Source organism: Peromyscus eremicus, chromosome 1, assembly GCF_949786415.1.
Source record: "Peromyscus eremicus chromosome 1, PerEre_H2_v1, whole genome shotgun sequence".
In the NCBI taxonomy this organism is placed as follows: Eukaryota; Metazoa; Chordata; class Mammalia; order Rodentia; family Cricetidae; genus Peromyscus; species Peromyscus eremicus.
In genome coordinates this window covers 53,799,162-53,818,649 of record NC_081416.1, presented here as the reverse complement: position 1 = coordinate 53,818,649, position 19,488 = coordinate 53,799,162, and the positions used below count along the sequence as shown (strand labels likewise).

Below are 19,488 nucleotides of genomic sequence, written 5' to 3'. Positions count from 1 at the left end.
GTCATTCCAGGGGATGAGGCTCTTGGATGGCTGTTGGCTTTTTCTTTGATAAGATGTCCAGCCCTTTCCCCCCCCCACATTTCCTGGTTCTCAGGTGTGGCCAGCTGTCCCAGCTCTGTCCCCCAGGACTTTCATCTGACCTGCTGTCCTATGTGCCTCCCTAAACCTCCCAGCCAGCTAGGACCACCTCAGCCCTGCTGTATGTTCTACTTGGCTTCAGTCGGCACAGACCTGTTCACTGTAAACCTTCCCACTGACAGTTTGGTGCCCCCTGCAAAGCCCTTCCATTTGGTCCTTCACCAAGCCTCCAGTCACAGGGGGTCAGTTGTTGAGCTCTGCTAGAACCAGGGGTCCCTTGACTATGATGGTTACTCCTGCTACACACGGGATTCTGGGAATGGCCGTGATACCCATGTTGGTCAAGATATAGGGCATCTGGCCTAAGTACAGCTGTTCATGTTCACTATTGTGCTTCAGGAAAGGGCCTAGAACTGGAGGGGTGTGTGTGTCTGTCTAGAGACTTGCTCCACCTTTGGGCAGAGGTGGGAGGAGAAAGTTCTCTAAGTTTTAGGCAGGTAGAACAAAAGGACACCAGAGCTGGGGGCCCAGGCTTACTCTGGCAAGTGTCATCGTTCCGAGCACCCGTCTGTGTATCTGGTTGCATAGCCTGAGCAAAACTGTGGAGCTAAAGAAAAGGTGGGTGAAGCCTGGAGCCCCCAAAGGGCTCAGCGCTGTTCTGAAGGAGCCAGGGCTACCTGGAGCTGCTCTGAGGTCTCCCCTGCTGCAAGGGCAGCGTGAGAAACTGGGCGGGGTGCCAGCCATGCTCCCTTCTCTCCCGGGGCCTCTCCTCTGCCTGGGTTTTCATGCCCACTCCATGTCTGTCCTTCTTGGAGCCCTGTGCAGGTGCACACTATCACACAGAGATGAGTATCGAGATTTACTGCATGTGAAGAGAGGGGGGGAGGGTGGGTAAGGTGGCATGGCAGAATTGGTCCTCCAAGGGTGTTCGGAGCTGTCTGGATGGAGGGAGACTAGGAGGGAGAGAGGCCTGACCTTCACGACAGCCTCTTCCTGCCTTTTACCTCAGTTCCTCCATCTGTATCACGAGGGGTTTGTGGGAGCTCTCAAGAGTCAACTCGGGCAGACCAGCAGGAAAAAGATCAGTTGGAGAAGCAAGTAGAGGAATGGGAATGGGACTCTTCGATGGGAGGAAAGAGGAGGGAAGTGTGCACACCAAAGCCCCGGCTCCCGCTGTCCGAGGACAGCCTTTCCCAGGCTGTTAGTCTCTCACCATGGCTGCTTCTCCATCTCTCCTCATCTCGTCAGCCTCTATTGATCTCTTGCACACCTCCATCTCTCTGTGCGTTCTTACCCTCTGTGTCTGTGTCTCCCCCACACCCCCAGCAGCACTCTCCAGTTCCTACTCACCAGTATTGATTGGCCTCCAGGCGGTCTCCCTTCCTCTCCTCTCCCACCAGCAGCCCCTCCCTCTCTCCCTTGGGGCCATAAATTCTCTGCCTGCTTGGAGCCTTGTCAGTCCTGTACTCCAGAGTCAGGGGCCCAAGGATGGGAGAGTGGGCAGATGGACGAGACCTCATGCAACCCCACCCTACTGTCTCTCCTCCCTTGGGGGGCTACACATCACTTGAGCCTCCTCTTGGGTACCCTCAAGGACTGTTCTCCACTTTTGAAGGGTGTGGTGTGTGTGGATACCCTCCCCCCAACTAGCAAGCTGGGGGGAGTGGCTGCAGCAGCAGAGGGGTGCTGCCCTGAGCTTCCTTCCTTCCTTCCTTCCCTCCCTCCTTTCTTTCTCTCTCTCTTTCTTTCTTTCTTTCTTTCTTTCTTTCTTTCTTTCTTTCTTTCTTTCTTTCTTTCTTTCTTTCTCCTTCCTTCTGTCCCTCCCTTCCTGTCTGTCTCAGAAACAGTCTCAGCTCGTACCCCAGGCTGGACTCCAGCTTGTGGCAGATTTTCTACATCAGCTAGTGCTGTAATTCTAGACATTAGACCCCAACCTGGCTTGTACTGGGTCTTGACTGCACCCATGAGCTCAGGGATCACCATGACAATTTTGCACCAAAATGGAATCTGGAATCAATAACTAGGAGCCGCTGTCCCCTCCCCCTCCTCCTCGCCTTTTCTTTCTGCTCATCTGTCCCACTTGTTCAGGGTCCCCTGTGCATCCTCCGCTTTTCCTCCTCTGCCTCCTGCACTGCACCCTCTCCCTTGTCCAAGCAGGATGATGTGAGTGCGAAGGCTGCATCCAAATGAGAGGAAGGGATTTTATCTGCACGGATCTCTGGGGCCATGACAAATGCTTCCACCCCCAGGTTTGGAGAGCAGATCCCAGTGTAAGGGTGTAAGGATGCTCCCTAAGAGAAATGGTTTTTTTCAGCTGGATGTAAATGGACACACAAGGTTTTGTCCTTCTGGGCAACTAACTGTCCTGGAGAACCCTGGGGAGCTAGGGGCTGAGACTAGGGGAGGAGGAGTGGGGAGGGCGGAGGGTTGGAGGAAAGCAGGAGAGCCTGTAAGGGTAGGCAAACACCCTGGCAGGCAGGTGTGTGTGTGTGTGTGACTATCCGGTGCCTTTGGGGCTTTGGATAGGTTGTTTCTAGGAGTATGGATGACTGTCTCATAGGGTGAGTTTCAAGGGGGTTGGGAGTGTATGTTGGCCATTCATTGCCCATAACCAAACATGTATGTGTGTGTCCACATATGCCTCTGTAAGCATTTGGTCTGCCAGTATCTGATCACACACATGCATGTATGTGTCTGAGCTGTATGTCTCCAGGCACACTGGTGCCTATAGGGACGCGTGGGTGTTTTTATAACCGAGCCTGTCCACAACCCAGCGTGCACATGTGTTCCAAGGGGTGCCGAAGAGGGCTGTGGCCACATCTCTGCGTGCTGGACCAGCAAGCACTTTTGGGGCTCGTCCAGATGGGGGAGGGAAGGGGAGGGGAGAGGAGGGGAGGGGAGGGGAGGAGGAAGAGAGCTGCTTCTCTCGAAAGCCTCAGTCCTGTTCAATTATTCAGCAGGGCCCCTTCTCCAGGAGGGGGGTGGCGGTGGTGGTGATGGTGGTGGTGGAAAGCGCGCTCCCGAGCGCGGGGGAGGGGTGGGGCGCGCGCATAGGAGAGGCGAGCGCCGAGCCGGCTAGCCAGGTGCCTCGCCGCGGAGCTGCCCAGCGCCGCCCGCAGATCGGGAGCCGTTCGGGTCCCTACGCCCTGCCCCCCCTCCTCCTGCGCTTCCCCTCCCTTCCCTTCCTTCCCTCTGTCCCTCCCTCCCTCCCTCTGTCCCTCCCTCCCTCTCCCTTCCAGCCCTCTCAGCCTCTGCAGCAACACTCCGCTGCCTCCATCTCTCCGCCGGAATCTCTCAGGCTCGCGCCTTTCCTCTGCTTGGCCCCGCTTCCCTCTTCTCCTCTCCCCTCCTCTCCTCTCCCCTCACCCCCCCATCACCCGGATCTGCTTCCCTCCCCCTCCTCCCGCCCCCCCTCCCCCGGCCGCTCCCTCCTTCCTTCCCTGGCCTCCGTCGGGCGGCAGCGGCGCCGGGTCGGTTCCGCGGTGCTCTTGCTTTCTGGGGAGCCGGGCCTCGGTTCCTTCTGCGCACCCCATCTCCCGCCCCGCTGGGTTTTTCTGCAGGATTTCCCCACCGTCCCCTCCCCAGCACCATGCCCCCACCCGCTGGCCGCTGACGGTCCTCTGCGCCGCCGGCCCGGCCCCAGCCTGAGGGGGGACCCCTAGCCGCCCGCGATGGACCCAGGCGCCCCGGACCTTGGCCTTCCCGCTGCGCGCACCCCGAATTCCCCGGCGGGATCCAGTTGATTTGCTTGGCTCCGGACTGAGGCTCCGGCACTGGTTTTCCTTCGCTTCACCCCTACCCCCCTCCCGGAGCTAGCAGCCGGAGGGGGGCTTCGCGGGGCCGCGCAGCCCCGCGTCCCCGCCCCCGGCCATGGGGCTGTGAGGTGGCCGCCCCCGGGCCGAGATGCCCCCCGGGGGAAGCGGGCAGGGGGGGTGCCCGCGCCGCCCCCCCGCCCTGGCCGGGCCCCTGCCGCCGCCGCCGCCGCCGCCGCCGTTGCTGCCGCTTCTGCTGGGGCTGCTGCTGCTGCTGGGGGCGACCGAGGGGGCCCGGGTCTCGTCCAGCCTCAGCACCACCCACCACGTCCACCACTTCCACAGCAAGCACGGCACCGTGCCCATCGCCATCAACCGCATGCCCTTCCTCACCCGCAGCGGGCACGGTAAGTGGCGCCCAGACGCCGGAGGACTGGCTCGGGGGTCTCGGGTGCACCGCCCAGGCCCCGGGAGCCCCGAGGGCCGCACCCCGACTGTGCGCTCGCGGAGCTGGGCTTTGCGGTGGAGCCCCTTCACCTCCCATCTCCAGCTCCCATCGTGCCAGCCCCACCCTCACCTCCATCTCTCCATTCCTCCTGCTCACCCTCATCCTTGTCTTCCACAGCGCTTCCTCGCCTCACCTGTATCTCCTCATATGCTTTGTTAGCCTCTTCCTCTCCCAGAGCCCCATCGCCTGTCTGTCCTTTCATCCTTTCCGTGCATCCTCCCTGAATCTCTCTTCCCCATCACCTCCCTCCTGCTCTGTTCATGTCTGTCTTACCTCCACCTCACCCTCACCTCCCCATGGCTGGCCTGTTACCTCCTTGCTTCCACCTCTGCCTGCCTGGCAACCTTCCCTTTTCCCATCCATTCCTGGCCTTCCACCGCTTCTCAAACAATTCCCTCAGCCTAACGCCCCATCATCTGGACTCCTCTTTACCCCCTCCCACCCTTATTCCTCTTCCTTGCTCTGCTTCTGCTTGTGACCCTCAGCATGTCACCTCTGGAGACCAGTCCCTCTGTGCTCTCACCTCTGTGTCAGCCCCGCAATCATGCCCTCATTTTCACTGCTGCCCGGGCCCCTCATACCCTCCTGTCTCCAAGCCTGTCCTTCCTAAACAGACCCATCACCTTCCTCTCTGGCTCTCATCACTTCCCATCTCCACACTTTGCCATGTCTAGTCTCAGACCTTCATTCCTTCATATCGGGAGGCCTGTCCCCCAGGATTCTCAGTAGGCCTTCTCTTCCCAGTTCTGTACCTGTCACCTCCTGTCTCTGTCCCTCAGACTCTATGAGCCTGTCACTTTCCATTATTGTACCCCACAGCACTTATGCTGGGCGCCCCATTTCCTGCCACGTCTCCCACATGTTTCATTGTACAGCAACCCCCCATTGCTTTTCAGTCCCCCCTTCACATTCCATCCCAGAGACCCATCACTTCCCATTCTAGTTTATCCATCACCTCCCTGCTCCCCTCTCTCTGCACCTTGTCCTTCAGTTAATCCCCCATCACCTCCATCTCTGTCCTCTCTTCTTCCACACTGTGCCTGTCAGCCCCCATCTCCACACCTCACCACCGTTCATCTCGGACTCCCTTCCCAGCCCTCCAGCACTTCCCATTTCCAAAGCCTAATAACTTCCACTTCTGGACACTTCATCTCTGTACCTCTGTCACCTGGGCACTGTGGTCCTCCACGCTCCTGTCACACCTGCTCCTGACTCACTACCCCTCACAGCCTCCTCCCAGCTCAGTACTTCCAACCCATCCGCTCCCATCCTCAGTCCCTCATCCTCCTCGCTGACTGTCCATCACCTGTCACGGTCAGCTCCATTTTTGTCCCTCCATCATCTTCTAAGCCCACGCTGTTGTCCTGCCCCATCCATGCCTCCCATTTCTGCACTGTCTGTTTTCCCACAACTGTTCTGTGCCTTCAAGAAGATTCCTGATCTCTGTGTCCCATGTCATATCCGGTCTTTCAGCCCCCCCCCCCCATATGCCACTACTTTGTTTCGTGCGCTCCTCAGGAGCAGCCTCTTCAGACTGTACCTGTGTCCCTCCATAGTCCTTCACTGTGGTGTCTCAACCGCCATCCCTGCCCCATGCAGTACTCCCCAGCTTCTCTTCTCCCATATCCTCACCCTGCATCATCCTGCTCTCAACTCCGCCTCCTCAGGTCCTCTCTAGCCCTCTTCATCCCCCCCCCCCTCCTCACTGTCTTCTCCCAGCTCTCAGGCCCAGTCAGTGCTGCTTCCAAAGACTCATACAGAACATGGTCATTCTAGGCAATGCTGTGAGGCATAAAGAGAGAGTTAGGAAAGGGGGCCAGGTGTGATGGAGAGGTGCCCTGTGTGGTGAAGAGTAGACATGAAAGGGAGAAGTGTTGGCTTGGAGATGATGGGCAGGTGGGGAGGAGGGCCCAGGAGCTGGCTAGGAGCAGAAGCCAGGCCGAGGGAGGGAACAGGAATGCAGGCTTTCCTGGACTGTGCAGGATGCTTTATCCTTGTACAGTTCTAGATCTCCCAGAAGGTGCTCGTCACAGCCCCCGATGCTACAGGGGCACAGGTCAAGATAACAGGGACCTGGCAGACCCATGCTGTGTTGGCATGAGCACTGCCTTGGGGGTATCTCATTGGGATAGAAGGGAGTGGAGAAGGGGATGGAGGCAGCCGTAGAGGATGAGATGAAACACTGATGGAGGTGATGAAGAGATTGTGAAGGCTTCAGGGAGGAAGGAAGGGGCTAAGGAAAGCTAGAAGAAGAAGAAGAAGCAATCTGTCATGACTGACCCCATCTCTGCTCACCTTAACTATGGGGGAGATGAGAGAACTAGCTTCCCTTGGGACTTCTCTCTGGGCTGGAAGCCAGCCAGGTTGCCTCCTGCTCCAAGGTTCTCTAGTGTGAGGACATCTCTCTTCGTGGACACTTGCTTCTCTGCTTCTCCACCGAGCCTCTCCTTGCCCTTCCTCCCTCCTGAGTACTTTCCCACTTCCCTCCCATCCCCCAACCACTCCTGTTACATAACCTCCCAACCCACCTGCCAAACACCATTGACACTTCTGCACCTGATGTCACTGTGGGGTATGGGGTGACCAGCACACCTGGGACCTAATGGATGGAGGAGATGACACCTTTCTGGCTGTGGACCTCTTTGTCCCAGTCCTGGTTTCTGAGTTCTTGATGATCTCCAGTTCCTTCCCAGTTCCCCCAGGAGCCAGTAAAGGCAGATCCAACCCCAGCTTATTTCTGAGTCAGTAGCTTTCGGCATAAAGGGGACTACCATGTATGTTAGTATGGATGGGTATGTCAGCTTGGGACTGACTGAATAGTGTATGGCCAGGAATGAAGTTAAGAGTTGAGGAGGTATGTAGATCAGGAGAGAGTTGAGTTCAGGGGCCTGTGCAGAAGCTCCACGCCCTGGTTGTAGTGGTCCTCCTGGGAAGATTTGTTGGTGACAGAAAGCATCTAAGATACAGGCTTTTCCTGGGTTGTGCAGGATGCCCTGATCATTCTAGATCTCCCAGAAGGCTTTTGTTATAGCTTCTGCTGCTACTGGGGCACTGGTAGACAGAGCAGCTGGCTGCATATGTACTTTTAGCCCTGGGGCATGACTGAATGGGTGGTTTTTACATGGAATAACTGCTATGAGTCTGGGTTCCCTAACCTTTGTTAATGATTGGTTGTTTTCTCTCTAGAATGTAGGGGTGTGTGTGTGTGTGTGTGTGTGTGTGTGTGTGTGTGTGGTGTTGACTATACAATCATTTCTAGTATTTTGTGGCTTTGTGAATTTCTGGGTCTAGGAGGCATTGAGGAAACTGTGTTGGATGTGGACAGAAGGTGCCAATCTAGAGCCTGTGACCTATTATGTCTGGTTAGAAACTCTCTTGCCATGGGCCTCGGTGAGGTGGGACTGGTCAGTGTGCTGTGCACAGTCAGCTCCCTGTTTCCCAGCGTCGAAGAGAACAACCAGTCTACACCAACCTCGGGCCTCGGGCAGCCTTGCTTAAGGCCCCTATGCTTCTCAAGTCCTTTCTGGATGCTGTCAAGAGTTATAGACCTGGAGTGTTGTTCTGGGCACTAAGGCTGCCGTGCCTTCTTGGGGGAGTCCCGGCCAGGGCCAGGGCCAGTTTGCTTGCTTGGCTGAGATGCTGGAAGCGCCTCCCGAGCGTGGCCGGAGGGGCGGGACTTGTCAGAAGCCCCGCCTTCTGCACCCGACCTCCTCTTTAAGCCAAGCCCCCTGTCCCCGCCCGTGCGGAATCCGTGGTGCTGGGGAGAGAAATGTCTCCCCGGGGTAATTACTGCAGCCCCAGCCCAATAAACCATTCATCCTTTCTCTCTTCTGCCCAAGAAGTGTCTCTCCAACCTGGTTCCCCCTACAGTATAATAAACGCCCTTCGGCTTTAACAGGTCCGCCCAGCACAGTAAACTGTCTGCAGTGTGAGAACAGCTGGATCGTAAATCCTGGGGGAGGCCGGGACTGGGGAGTGGGAGGGCTGGGGCGCAGGCGCCCATCCGCACCTCGCCGGCCCCTGCCCTTGGCCGCCCGCGGAGGCCTGTCTTTGTGCGTTTACCGCCATGTTTCCCCGGCTGCCGCGACTCCTGCGGTGGGGTCTGCCTCTCCGGGCTGGGGCTTTGTGTGCAGTTGGGTGCGTCGCCGCCCGCGCGTGGGTGTGGGGTCCAGGTGTGCGTCACTTGGAGCTGTGTCTGCTTGTAAGGCCTGGGGTTTGGGTTGTGGACACGCATCTCAGACCTCACCGGCTTCCATGTCTAACCCGGCACCTGGCTAGCTGTTCCGGTGCTCTCCGCTCAGGCACAGCGCTGTCCATGGTGATGAGCTGTGCGACATCCAGCAGGAAAGCCCGCAGGAAGGACCCGGTGGGTTTGGGGGCAGACTCCACGCAAATGTGTGAGTCTGGTGTTCTTTCCCTGGTGCGAGAGAACCGAGAAGCCCAATGAAATCCTCCTCTCCCTGGGAGACCCTGGAGCCCAGGGGTCAGGGAGTGTGTAGAGAAAGGTCAGCATCTCTGCTCCCCCAACCCTACCCCACAAATTCTCCGTGCAGCTTGTGAGTGGAGGGTAGAGGGAGGACCCTGGGTATTATGGTTGTCATGGAAACAGCCAATTTTCTGGAGTGCTGCAGTGTTGGGAACTGAGAGACTGTACCGGCTGAGGCATAGCTACTTGGCTCTGGCCTCCAGGCCCAGCCTTTCTAGACAGGCAGGTAACCTGCACTGAGTATAGAGGTGATGTTCACTGTATACCCCTCGCTGGAACTGGCTCTCTACTCTAAACTTGGAACTCAAACTGAAGGCTCAACCTTCCCCACTGTGCCCCTAGGGCCTGAGGTAGGGGGGACACCTGAGCCTGCAGGGGCGGAGCTGGTTTCCCTCTGTCTGCTCAGGTGCTTTCCAAACTACAGTCTGCAAAAAGATGACCCTTTTAGACATTGTGGTTTTTCCCTGTCTGCCCTGTCCCTGGGGTCCCTTCCCATTTTGTCCTCTGTCTGGGAGGTAGAAGACAAGGTAGGTGTTCTGGGGACCAACAGGAGACTGGTCCTTTCTCCAGCTCAAGTCTCATTACTTCTGATACCCAGGCTGCATCCCTTCCCTTCCCAGCCTCCCACACTCACTAGGTAAGCACCCTCACTAGGCACTCAGAAGTCCCTTTTCCTATGGGGACCTAGAGTTCCCTAGGACAGATCCCCCCTTCCAACTGACTGCCCGGACTACAAGGGGGCTACTGAGAGAGAGACCCTACGTCCCTGCTTCCCCAAGACCAGAGTTCTCCACCTCTGTGTTCTCTCCTGGGCTGCTCCAGGCTTCTGCCCTCAGGCCCCATCTGCATCTCATTCTCACTGGCTAAGTCTTCCTTTGAACCCCTTTCCTCACCCCAAGAAGTGCCTTGAGAGGAGTCGTTAGTAGCTAATGATTTAATCAAGCATTTTATGAATCTCATCTGCTCTGTTTATGTCCTAAAGAATGCAAGATGAGTCTCTCCTCTTCCCGTCCTGCAGGTCCAAGAGTCCAGTTCTCCAGGCCTCCCAGACAAGGCTCCCTTCCCGGAAACTGGGTGACCAGCCCCCTCCCACTCCCACCTCCACCCCCAGGGAGCTCAGTCAGCCGCAGGAGGGAACATGGCGACTAATGGGGTTTATTTTGGGGCTTGAGATCGTTAGGGACCTCACACCCGCCCCCGGCAGCCGGATGGCGAAGAGGAGAGGGAGAAGAAGAGAGAGGGTGGGGTGGGGGAGGGCTGGGAGAGGGAGCCTACGTCTCAGGCTCCCCCTCTCCTGCTTCTCTCACCTACATCCCTCTCTGTCCTTCTCTGTCCATCTGTCTCTCTGCCTCCTTCCTCCTCTGGCTGTCAACTCCCCCATCCCCCCACGTTTGCCTCCTCCTTTCTGGGCAGGATTCCAGGCCTCTGGGCTTTGGCACCCAGGTACCCTTGCCTGAGGGCGGAAACAAGGATCCCTGGACAAACCAGGAAGATTCCCAGGGGCCTAGGACAGGACTAAGGGGCTGGCACTGGCAAGGTGCCAGAGATGAGCTATGACTCACAGCTGCCCACAGCCCTGCTCATCTTCCCGCCATCACTTGAGGCTCCCTCTTGCCTCCTTGCTGCTTGGCTCTGGTCCCAAAGAAGCACTTGGGAGAAGTTGAGCTGGTCAAAAGCAGGCCCCAGGTCCATTCTACACAGGGCGTTCTTGCTGCCTGGGCTTTTTGCAGCAGCCTCTCCCTGGCCACACTCTCTGTGTTACCTGTACTGCTGTGATTAAAGCTAGGATTCTTGGTGAGGCAGCTACACCTCTCTGTGTGCATGCATGTGCATGGGCTCCCACCTGGGCATCTGGAATTACAGGCATGGTGGCTTCTGTGGGCTTCATAGCTGAAGCCTTGTGCCCTAACCCTGGTGTCCTCAGCCTCTGGCCCCATCCAACCACAAGAACCCACTGACATTTCTTCTCCGTTTCCTTCTCTCTACAGCTGGGACCACATACATCTTTGGGAAGGGGGGCGCGCTCATCACCTACACATGGCCCCCCAATGACCGGCCCAGCACGAGGATGGACCGCCTGGCTGTGGGCTTCAGCACCCACCAGCGGAGCGCTGTGCTGGTGCGAGTGGACAGCGCCTCCGGCCTCGGGGACTACCTGCAGCTGCACATTGTAAGGACCTGGGCCCAGCCCTAACCCTGCCATCCTGACTCCACATCTCCTTAGTCCTCACTGCTGTGGATGTCACCTCATACCTGCCCCTCGTGGGGAGCACTCAAGGCCCCGTTCCCTCATGTTTTGAGATTCAGTCCCTTCCTGGTCACTCAAGAGTCACCCATCTGATGTGCAGAGCAGCTGTGTCTTCCAGTCATCCAAGGTGTCTGTGAGCTTTCTAGACACTTACTGCTGTGGTCTTCAGAAATGTCCTCACCTTTAGGGTGTCTCTGGGCTGCTTCTGTTCACTGTACCCTGACCTGTCCCTGTCTTCTCCCTCACACCTCCTTGCCCAACAGCAGTCATCTGTGCCTCTTTGCTTTGACTTGGAATCCCACCCCTACCTTTACTGTACCTGTGACCCCTGTTTCCATGACCTTTGTGTTCCCAGCAGACCCTTGACCAGGTCTTTTCCACAGATTCTGCTCAGGTTCCTTTCTCACTGATCTCTTGGTTGAGCCCCACATCCCATTAGTCTATAGGCAGTTTATCCCTTCTCTCCCTACTCTTTGTCCACCCCACACCCTTCCCTGTGACCTCTGACCCCACCCCACACCCTTCCCTGTGACCTCTGACCCCACCCCACACCCTTCCCTGTGACCTTTGGCCCTGTCCCACACCCTTCCCTGTGACCTCTGGCCCTGCCCCACACCCTTCCCTGTGACCTCTGACCCCATCCACACCCTTCCCTGTGACCTTTGGCCCTGCCCCACACCCTTCCCTGTGACCTCTGACCTCACCCCACACCCTTCCCTGTGACCTCTGACCTCACCCCACACCCTTCCCTGTGACCTCTGACCTCACCCCACATCCTTCCCTGTGACCTCTGACCTCACCCCACATCCTTCCCTGTGACCTCTGACCTCACCCCACACCCTTCCCTGTGACCTCTGACCCCACCCCACACCCTTCCCTGTGACCTTTGGCCCTGTCCCACACCCTTCCCTGTGACCTTTGGCCCTGCCCCACACCCTTCCCTGTGACCTTTGGCCCTGCCCCACACCCTTCCCTGTGACCTCTGACCCCATCCACACCCTTCCCTGTGACCTTTGGCCCTGCCCCACATCCTTCCCTGTGACCTCAGACCTCACCCCACACCCTTCCCTGTGACCTCTGACCTCACCCCACATCCTTCCCTGTGACCTCTGACGTCACCCCACACCCTTCCCTGTGACCTCTGACCTCACCCCACATCCTTCCCTGTGACCTTTGGTCCTGTTCCACTCTCTTCCCTGTGACCTCTAGCACTGTACCATACCCTTCCCTGTGACCTCTGACCCCATCCACACCCTTCCCTGTGACCTCTGACCCCATCCACACCCTTCCCTGTGACCTCTGGCCCTGCCCCACACCCTTCCCTGTGACCTCTGACCCCACCCCACACCCTTCCCTGTGACCTTTGGCCCTGTCCCACACCCTTCCCTGTGACCTTTGACCCTGCCCCACACCCTTCCCTGTGACCTTTGGCCCTGCCCCACACCCTTCCCTGTGACCTCTGACCCCATCCACACCCTTCCCTGTGACCTTTGGCCCTGCCCCACATCCTTCCCTGTGACCTCAGACCTCACCCCACACCCTTCCCTGTGACCTCTGACCTCACCCCACATCCTTCCCTGTGACCTCTGACGTCACCCCACACCCTTCCCTGTGACCTCTGACCTCACCCCACATCCTTCCCTGTGACCTTTGGTCCTGTTCCACTCTCTTCCCTGTGACCTCTAGCACTGTACCATACCCTTCCCTGTGACCTCTGACCCCATCCACACCCTTCCCTGTGACCTCTGACCCCATCCACACCCTTCCCTGTGACCTCTGGCCCTGCCCCACACCCTTCCCTGTGACCTCTGACCCCATCCACACCCTTCCCTGTGACCTCTGACCTCACCCCACATCCTTCCCTGTGACCTCTGGTCCTGTTCCACTCTCTTCCCTGTGACCTCTGACCCCATCCACACCCTTCCCTGTGACCTCTGGCCCTACTTCACACCCTTCTCTATGACCTCTAGCCCTGACTCATACCCTTCCCTGTGACCTCTGACCCCACCCCACCCCTTCCCTGTGACTTTTGACCCTGTCCCACACCCTTCCCTGTGACCTTTGTTTGGCCCTGTCAGATTCCATGTCTGACTCAGCCTCTCCCCCACCCCTTCCTCCTCCAGGGTCTTGAGCCCCAGACACCGACTTCGGCTTCCATCTCTATCCCAGGCTCCTTCCTCCCTCCCTTTCTGTTTGCGTCCCACATGCTGGCCCTGGCCAGAGCCCCGAGCTAGGACAGTAGAGCAGGCTGGCAGGTCTGTGTGCCAGTTGGAAGGATCTGTGCGGGGAGCCCTGGGTTTTGAGGAGGGAAGAACTGAGAAGGGGATGGGGGACAGAGGAGCAGGCTTGAACAAGTTCTGGGCTTCTTCTCTGAGGAGGATGGGGTCCTGGCCCCCCCCACATGGCTCTTCAGAGAGGTCTCCCTCCTCCAGCACTGAGTTGTGAAGGGAGAAGACCCAGGGGAAGGCACCCTGTCAGCAGAGCGTGGCTGGCAGTGACAAGTGACAGGCCGGTCCCCAGGCGGGAAAGGGCAGGAGGGAGCGTAGGGAGTGAGCCGGGCCAGGTTTGGGGAAGAGCCCTCAAGTTCTGTGCGGCAGCCTGTGGAGAGAGATGTTGCTCTGAGGACAACAGGGGGCGCTGGTGTGTGGCAGCTGTGGCAGGAGAGGTGGCTGTGAGTGACCCAGGAGAGGAGAGATGAGGTGACCCAGGGAGACAGACCCTGGGTCAGTGGAACTGCAGAATGCAGCCATGCATTTACGTTTCCTCAGGGGCTGGAGTTTGCTGTGGTTTCAGTTGCCTGTCTGGGTGATAGGGTGCCACCATTTTTTCCCTTGTGTCTGTCTTTTTGAGCCAGCCCCGCTTTTCCTTCCTGTGAGGGCCTGTGTGGCTTCGGAGTTGACGATGTGAGTTTGAACCCCAGCACTTCCTCTTTCTATGCTGGGAGTCTGTGCAAGTCACTGCAGCTCTGTGAGCCTCAGTTTCCCCAGGTATGCGGCACACTGCGAGGGCAGAGGCTTGATGAGATCACAGGTGTAACGTGCTCCCTGCACTTAGGGGGTATTCGGCATCCTGGTCACCTGTGACTAGCCACCTGGGCAGTGTGTGCGCATCTGGGCTTGCAGAGTTAGGGGATGATGCTTCCTCCCAGAGCAGGAAGGAAATCTGTGAGGAGAGATGTCCTTCCTTCCGTCAGGCCTCCCCTGGTGCAGGGCTGGGGGGGAGGGAGCTAGGCCTAGGTGCTGCAGAGGGTGGGGGAGGATGCTGAGAAGCGTGGAGGTCCCAAGAGAGGCTGGCACTGAGGGGGAGTCGGGTACCAGATGGGCTCAAAGCCCCTCGGGGGCAGCCCCTAACCCCCTGCTCCCCGGGTGACACATCAGCTCCCACCACAGCGTTGTTAGCAGTTCTCAGAGAGCGGGGAGGCGGCAGCAAAATAAGAGAAACGCAATTTGACGTTTCTAATAAAGCGTCGCTCCACTTTGCCAAATTAATTTTGACTCCCATAATTATTTGCTGTAGGAGCGGCCGCGTTCTCCCCACCGCCGCCTAATGAGGTAATTGGGGAATTAGGAATTAATGACTTTAACAGAAGTGACAACTGACTTCACATCGGGAGCAGCTCTGGGGAGCTGCCTCTCCCCCGGAGTGCACAGCTCCAAGCTTGGCTGCCTCCTAGGAAACCCAGGTGTCCTGCCTTCCAGCTCCCCTAGCCAGTCCTCTGCCAGTCCGGCTCCCAGCCTGCCAGCGCCCTTGACCATTGTCACTGCCCGGGCGGAGCCTCGTGAGGGGGAGAAACCCTCAGAGACATCCAAGGGGCTGATACTATTCTGGGTGGTATCATTACTAACAATAGTAACCAGGAGGCTTGGCTGTTCCCTTGCCTGTGTGGGGAGCAGATGATGATCGCGTCTCCCTGGGGATGTTGTCAGTCTGTGGGTGGTGCATGGGTGGGGCTTGCTAAGACTGTTCGGCAAGGCTGCCTCAGTTTCCTTGCTTTACCTCCTTGGAGGTGGATGACAGTGTGTGTGCACATGTGTGTGCATACAGGTGTGTATGGCTTGTTATGGATCTTGGGATGGGGAGAACTGGACCCCACGAGTGGAAAATAGGTAGCCATGGGAACCGTAGCTGCATACCCTGGTCTTCAACTCTGTCCTGCCCCTCAACCCACCCCTCACCTGTCTGAGCCGCCCCGCCGCCGCCCCCCCCCAACAGCCCCAAGCATTCAGCTATCTTTAGATGTAGTTAACAACCAAAGGGTTTTCTTACTCAGGCTGGACTGGGAGTCTTTCAGTGTGTTCATATACTGGATCGGGTCCCGGAGAGTGGTCCAGGGGCCCAAAGGAGCCTTGTGTCTGCCCTGTGTAGGAGGAAGGTCGGGCTGACTCTTGCTGTGTTCATGATGGCTGCTGGGAGGTTGAGGGAAATGCAACAGAGGCTTAGCTCTGGGCTCAGTGGGCCTTCACTGGCTTGGTGAGACACCCTGGTCCCCAAGGCAGGTCAGCCTTAGCATCTCTCATGCTCCGCCCCTCAGCTCTGAGTGAGTGTCTCCCAGACAAGTGGGCAAGGGACTAGAGCAAGGGCAGGTTCTGAAGGTGGGCCAGTTGGGATTCAAACGCTGGGTCCCCTCTTGTGAGCTGAGACTGAGACGGTACTTAAGGCCAACCTTAGCTTCTTCCTGGGTGAAATGTGATGATACAAGTTTCCTCAGGGAGACTTGTGTGTTTTTGGGGTCTCAGCAAAACCCCTCCTCACTTCAGCACCATTGGCCAAAGTATTTGTGGGTTGGAGCCCAGGTGGCCTCTTCGGGGTTGCTGAACCCGTGGGCCTGGTTCCTAAGATTGCACATTCTGCTTCCTCTGTGCTGGCTAGTCTTTGTCTGTCCTCTGCCTGCTCCCTCAAACCCCCAATTCCATCCCAACACCCCAAGATTCTCCTTTAATAAAGCTGGCATAGCTCTGCAGCTCTCTTCTCTTCCCTTGCCCCCCCCCCCCCGTTCCAGAGTCTGCGTTACCCCCAAGTCTATAGCTGCAGAGGTCAGAGGTCAGGCTTGGGAAGCTGTACAGACCTGGGGATGGTACAGACTGGGGCCTGGGGGGTCAGCCTGGCCTCTGTGGCTCTGAACCCTCCTATTGTGATGCCTTAGGGAGTCCTCCACCTCCTTGTCATCCATGTGGACTCCAGGGGCCCTTGAATAGCATACGTGCCCAGTAAACATTTCCGAATATTCTGGATGATCCCGAGAGCAAGCGACAGAGGTGATCAGTAGAAAGGGCTCCATGCTCGTTCTGCAGTCCTAGGTGGTGGTCCCCAACTGACAAGCCTCCAGGGTACTCTATTGCCCGCATATGCTAGAGGGCAGACTTGCCCACCGCCTTGGGTAGCTGAGACCTGAGGAGGTGCTTTCTAAAACCTATGAGAGGCTGCTGAGAGAGGACTTTGGGAACCCCGGGTAGAGTTTTACAAGAACAGATAGTTGCCTCCTCCCCATTACTGACCTCCATCTCCCCATCCCCCAGGACCAGGGCACTGTTGGGGTGATTTTTAATGTGGGCACGGACGACATTACCATTGATGAGCCCAACGCCATCGTGAGTGACGGCAAATACCATGTGGTGCGATTTACTCGAAGCGGTGGCAATGCCACCCTACAGGTGGACAGCTGGCCAGTCAACGAACGGTACCCAGCAGGTAGGTGGCACAGGTCCGCAGATCCTCTGCGGCACAGTGGCAACAAGGTGGGGTCCGGCAATGGGAATGCTGTGGGGCGTGGCTAAGTGTAGAGGCCTCAGCTGCGGGGGAGGGTGTGGCTATGGAAAAGATTGGGTGGCACCCAGGTGGGGGCATGGCTAAGAAAAAGTGAGAGATGTGGGGGTTCAGAGAGGAACTGGTGATTTGGGGGAGGACATTATTTGGTGGATGAGGTTGCAATGCCAGAATCCAGTTTGGAACTGGGCAGAGAAGACGAAGGAGGGTAGAACTAGGGGGTGTCTGATACCATTGAGGAAAGGGTGAATTTGGAAAGGAGGGGCAGGGTGGAAATGGTGAGACCCACGCAGAAGCCTAGGAGGGAGATCCACTAGTTAAATGAACACATCTTGGCAGGAGGCAGAGCTGTTCCTAAAAACAGAACCAGCCAAAGACCCAAAGTCAAGGACCCATATTAGCCTCTGTAGATGCTGGAGAGATAGCTTAGAGGTGCAGAGATGAGATCCCAGTGTTTCAGGCAGTAAGGGACATGATGGAAGGGAGAGAGGAGAGACAGAGTTCAAAGGAGGGTCAGACACCTTCAGTAGCCATCACAGGCAACACACAAGACATCATGGTCTGTGCCTGGCCTGGGAACCCAGAGATGAGGATGCAGAGACTTAGTTCCTAGGACTACAGCTGTGGTGGTCAAGGACAAAGCAAGGTCTTAGGAACCCAGGGGAGGGAGGAGGATGAGGCCATGGGGTGGGGATAGGAAGCACAGGAGGGAGCCTTGGGGTGAGAGGAAGCCAGAGGAGGAGTGATGGAGGGTTCTGGAAATAGTCACAGAGACATCTGCAGAGATGGAGGCAGCTCCAGGATTGATGCAGAGAGATGCGGAGATGCTGACACAGACTCAGCTAGGGAGAGGAGAGGTGGACAGAGCTCTGCAAGAGGCAGCCCGAGAGGGAGGGAGGTGGAAGCTGCAGGGAGAAGGACAGGGGTCAGAGCTGTGGATGCCTGCTGCCTGTCACACAGGACCCCACTGAGCATCAGGATGACCACCTGTGACCTCCATTGCTGCTAGCCAGAGTGACAGAACATGGGCAGGACAAGCCCTCAGGGCTCACCCATGCTGAGACACAGAAGCCAGGACAGACAGTCTCAGGACTCACAGTCGTGAAGGCTTACATCCAAACGACTGTGGGAAACCCTTGTGATAAGAGCTCCCCATACCCTCTTAGTAAACAGAAGCTGACATACGTATAGGTCAACCTCACACTCAGATGACCTCAGACATCCAGAAGGCAAGATGGAGCCACAAGAAGACGGTTCCGTAGAGGAATGCTAGTCTACCCCAGAGCCCTGGGCCTCTGTGAGGTCAGACATGGTAACTCTCCTACACAGGCCTGTTTGTACGCCCTGTTCTAGCCACAAGCAGACCCTGACAGTCTAGGGCATCCGAGTTCGCTCTGGTTCAGGGAACAGTACACTCCTTTGTAACAGTGAGGACACTGGCCAGTGCTGGTCAGGGCATGAAGAGTTCACCATGTCCAGTCAGACCTCATGCCCAGAGGGTCACCTCAGCAGGCCAAAGGCTAGGAGGGAGGCATGATGTCTGATGTCTTCTGCCAGGACCCCTGGATAGGTATAGGGAAAGGCTGGCTGGCATTCCTTGCTTGCAATTCTGGGTATCTTTTAATCTTTTTTTGGGGTGGGGCCAGGCGCTTTCTACATAGCCCTGTCAGTCCTGGAACTCACTATGTAGACCAGACTGGTCTGGAACTCACAGAGTGCCTCCTGAGTGCTAGGATTAAAGGGGTGTGCCACCACACCCAGCTAAATCTGGGTCTCTTAAGGGCCCAGTTGTTGCCTGTGTGCACTGTGAGGGTAGCTCCTGAACAATTCCGTAGGCCACTACATCAGTGAGAGTGGTCCCACACCTATCACTCTTATTTATTTGTTTGTTTGTTTGTTTGAGATAAGGTCTCACTCTGTAGCCCTAGCTGACCTAGAGCTTGCTATGTAGACCAGGCTGGCCTTGAACTCATAGATACCCACTTGTGACTGCCTTTAGAGTGCTGGGATTAAAGGTATGCACCACCATACCTGGCCTCCCACAGTCTGTGGGTTCTGACTCAGTGGAACCTGATACTTAATCCTGGATCTCTAGGGAAGGCAAGGTCTCATGGCCCCAAAGTTCTTAAGGGTGCATCCTTCGTGTACACGTGAGCATAAGCATGGGTGGTCCCGAGAGCTATTCATAAGCAGGTACAGGCCTGCCTGAGTTTCTAGTTAGGGTAGTGTAGCCGTGAGGTGCAGACAGGAGGAATGCCCCTACCCCAGCAAAATAAACGGAGTGGTCATATTTTCAAAGGAAATCATGCCCCTGCTCACTGTGGTAGGCTCACAGAGAAACACTGAAAGGCACATTGTCAAGCCCCTTCCACATAGGTGTGCATGTACCCTATGCAACACACACACCCACACACAAACACACACACACACACACCTCACTCTCTCTCCTTTCTTGTCTCCGGGGTAGGAGCTTGAGTGTAGAGAGAACAGGTGGGTATCCAGATGGGGAGCCAAGGATGGAGAAGGGTGGGGCTAAAACTGGGGGAGGGAGTCTGAAGGAGAAGGCTAGGAGCTGGCAGGGCCTGCGGATGAGGGAGAGAAATGGGGGCGAGGCCGGGTTCTGAGGGCGGATTGGTGCAGAACCTGGCTCTGT

The 19,488-nt window shown here is 57.1% G+C and overlaps 1 protein-coding gene and 1 long non-coding RNA gene across 7 annotated transcripts in view; one reads left to right on the top strand and one right to left on the bottom strand.

Annotated features, from left to right (window-relative positions):
• Positions 1-19,488, top strand: part of Nrxn2 (neurexin 2) — a 107,365-nt gene that overhangs the window by 67,268 nt on the left and 20,609 nt on the right. For 5 of the 6 annotated variants that reach the window (XM_059262111.1, XM_059262095.1, XM_059262121.1 and 2 more), the window contains 2 exons: positions 10,813-10,994; positions 16,589-16,760. In XM_059262111.1, the coding sequence (XP_059118094.1) occupies positions 10,813-10,994; positions 16,589-16,760 (354 nt within the window). Of the gene's footprint in view, positions 1-3,981; positions 4,238-10,812; positions 10,995-16,588; positions 16,761-19,488 lie in introns of those variants that run through there. The other variant, XM_059262130.1, reaches the window with a different exon arrangement.
• On the bottom strand, positions 8,194-11,561 carry LOC131910093 (uncharacterized). The gene is made up of 2 exons (XR_009378982.1): positions 11,392-11,561; positions 8,194-8,755 (listed from the first exon to the last, which is right to left on the bottom strand). It is a non-coding gene; the product is annotated as an uncharacterized LOC131910093 (long non-coding RNA).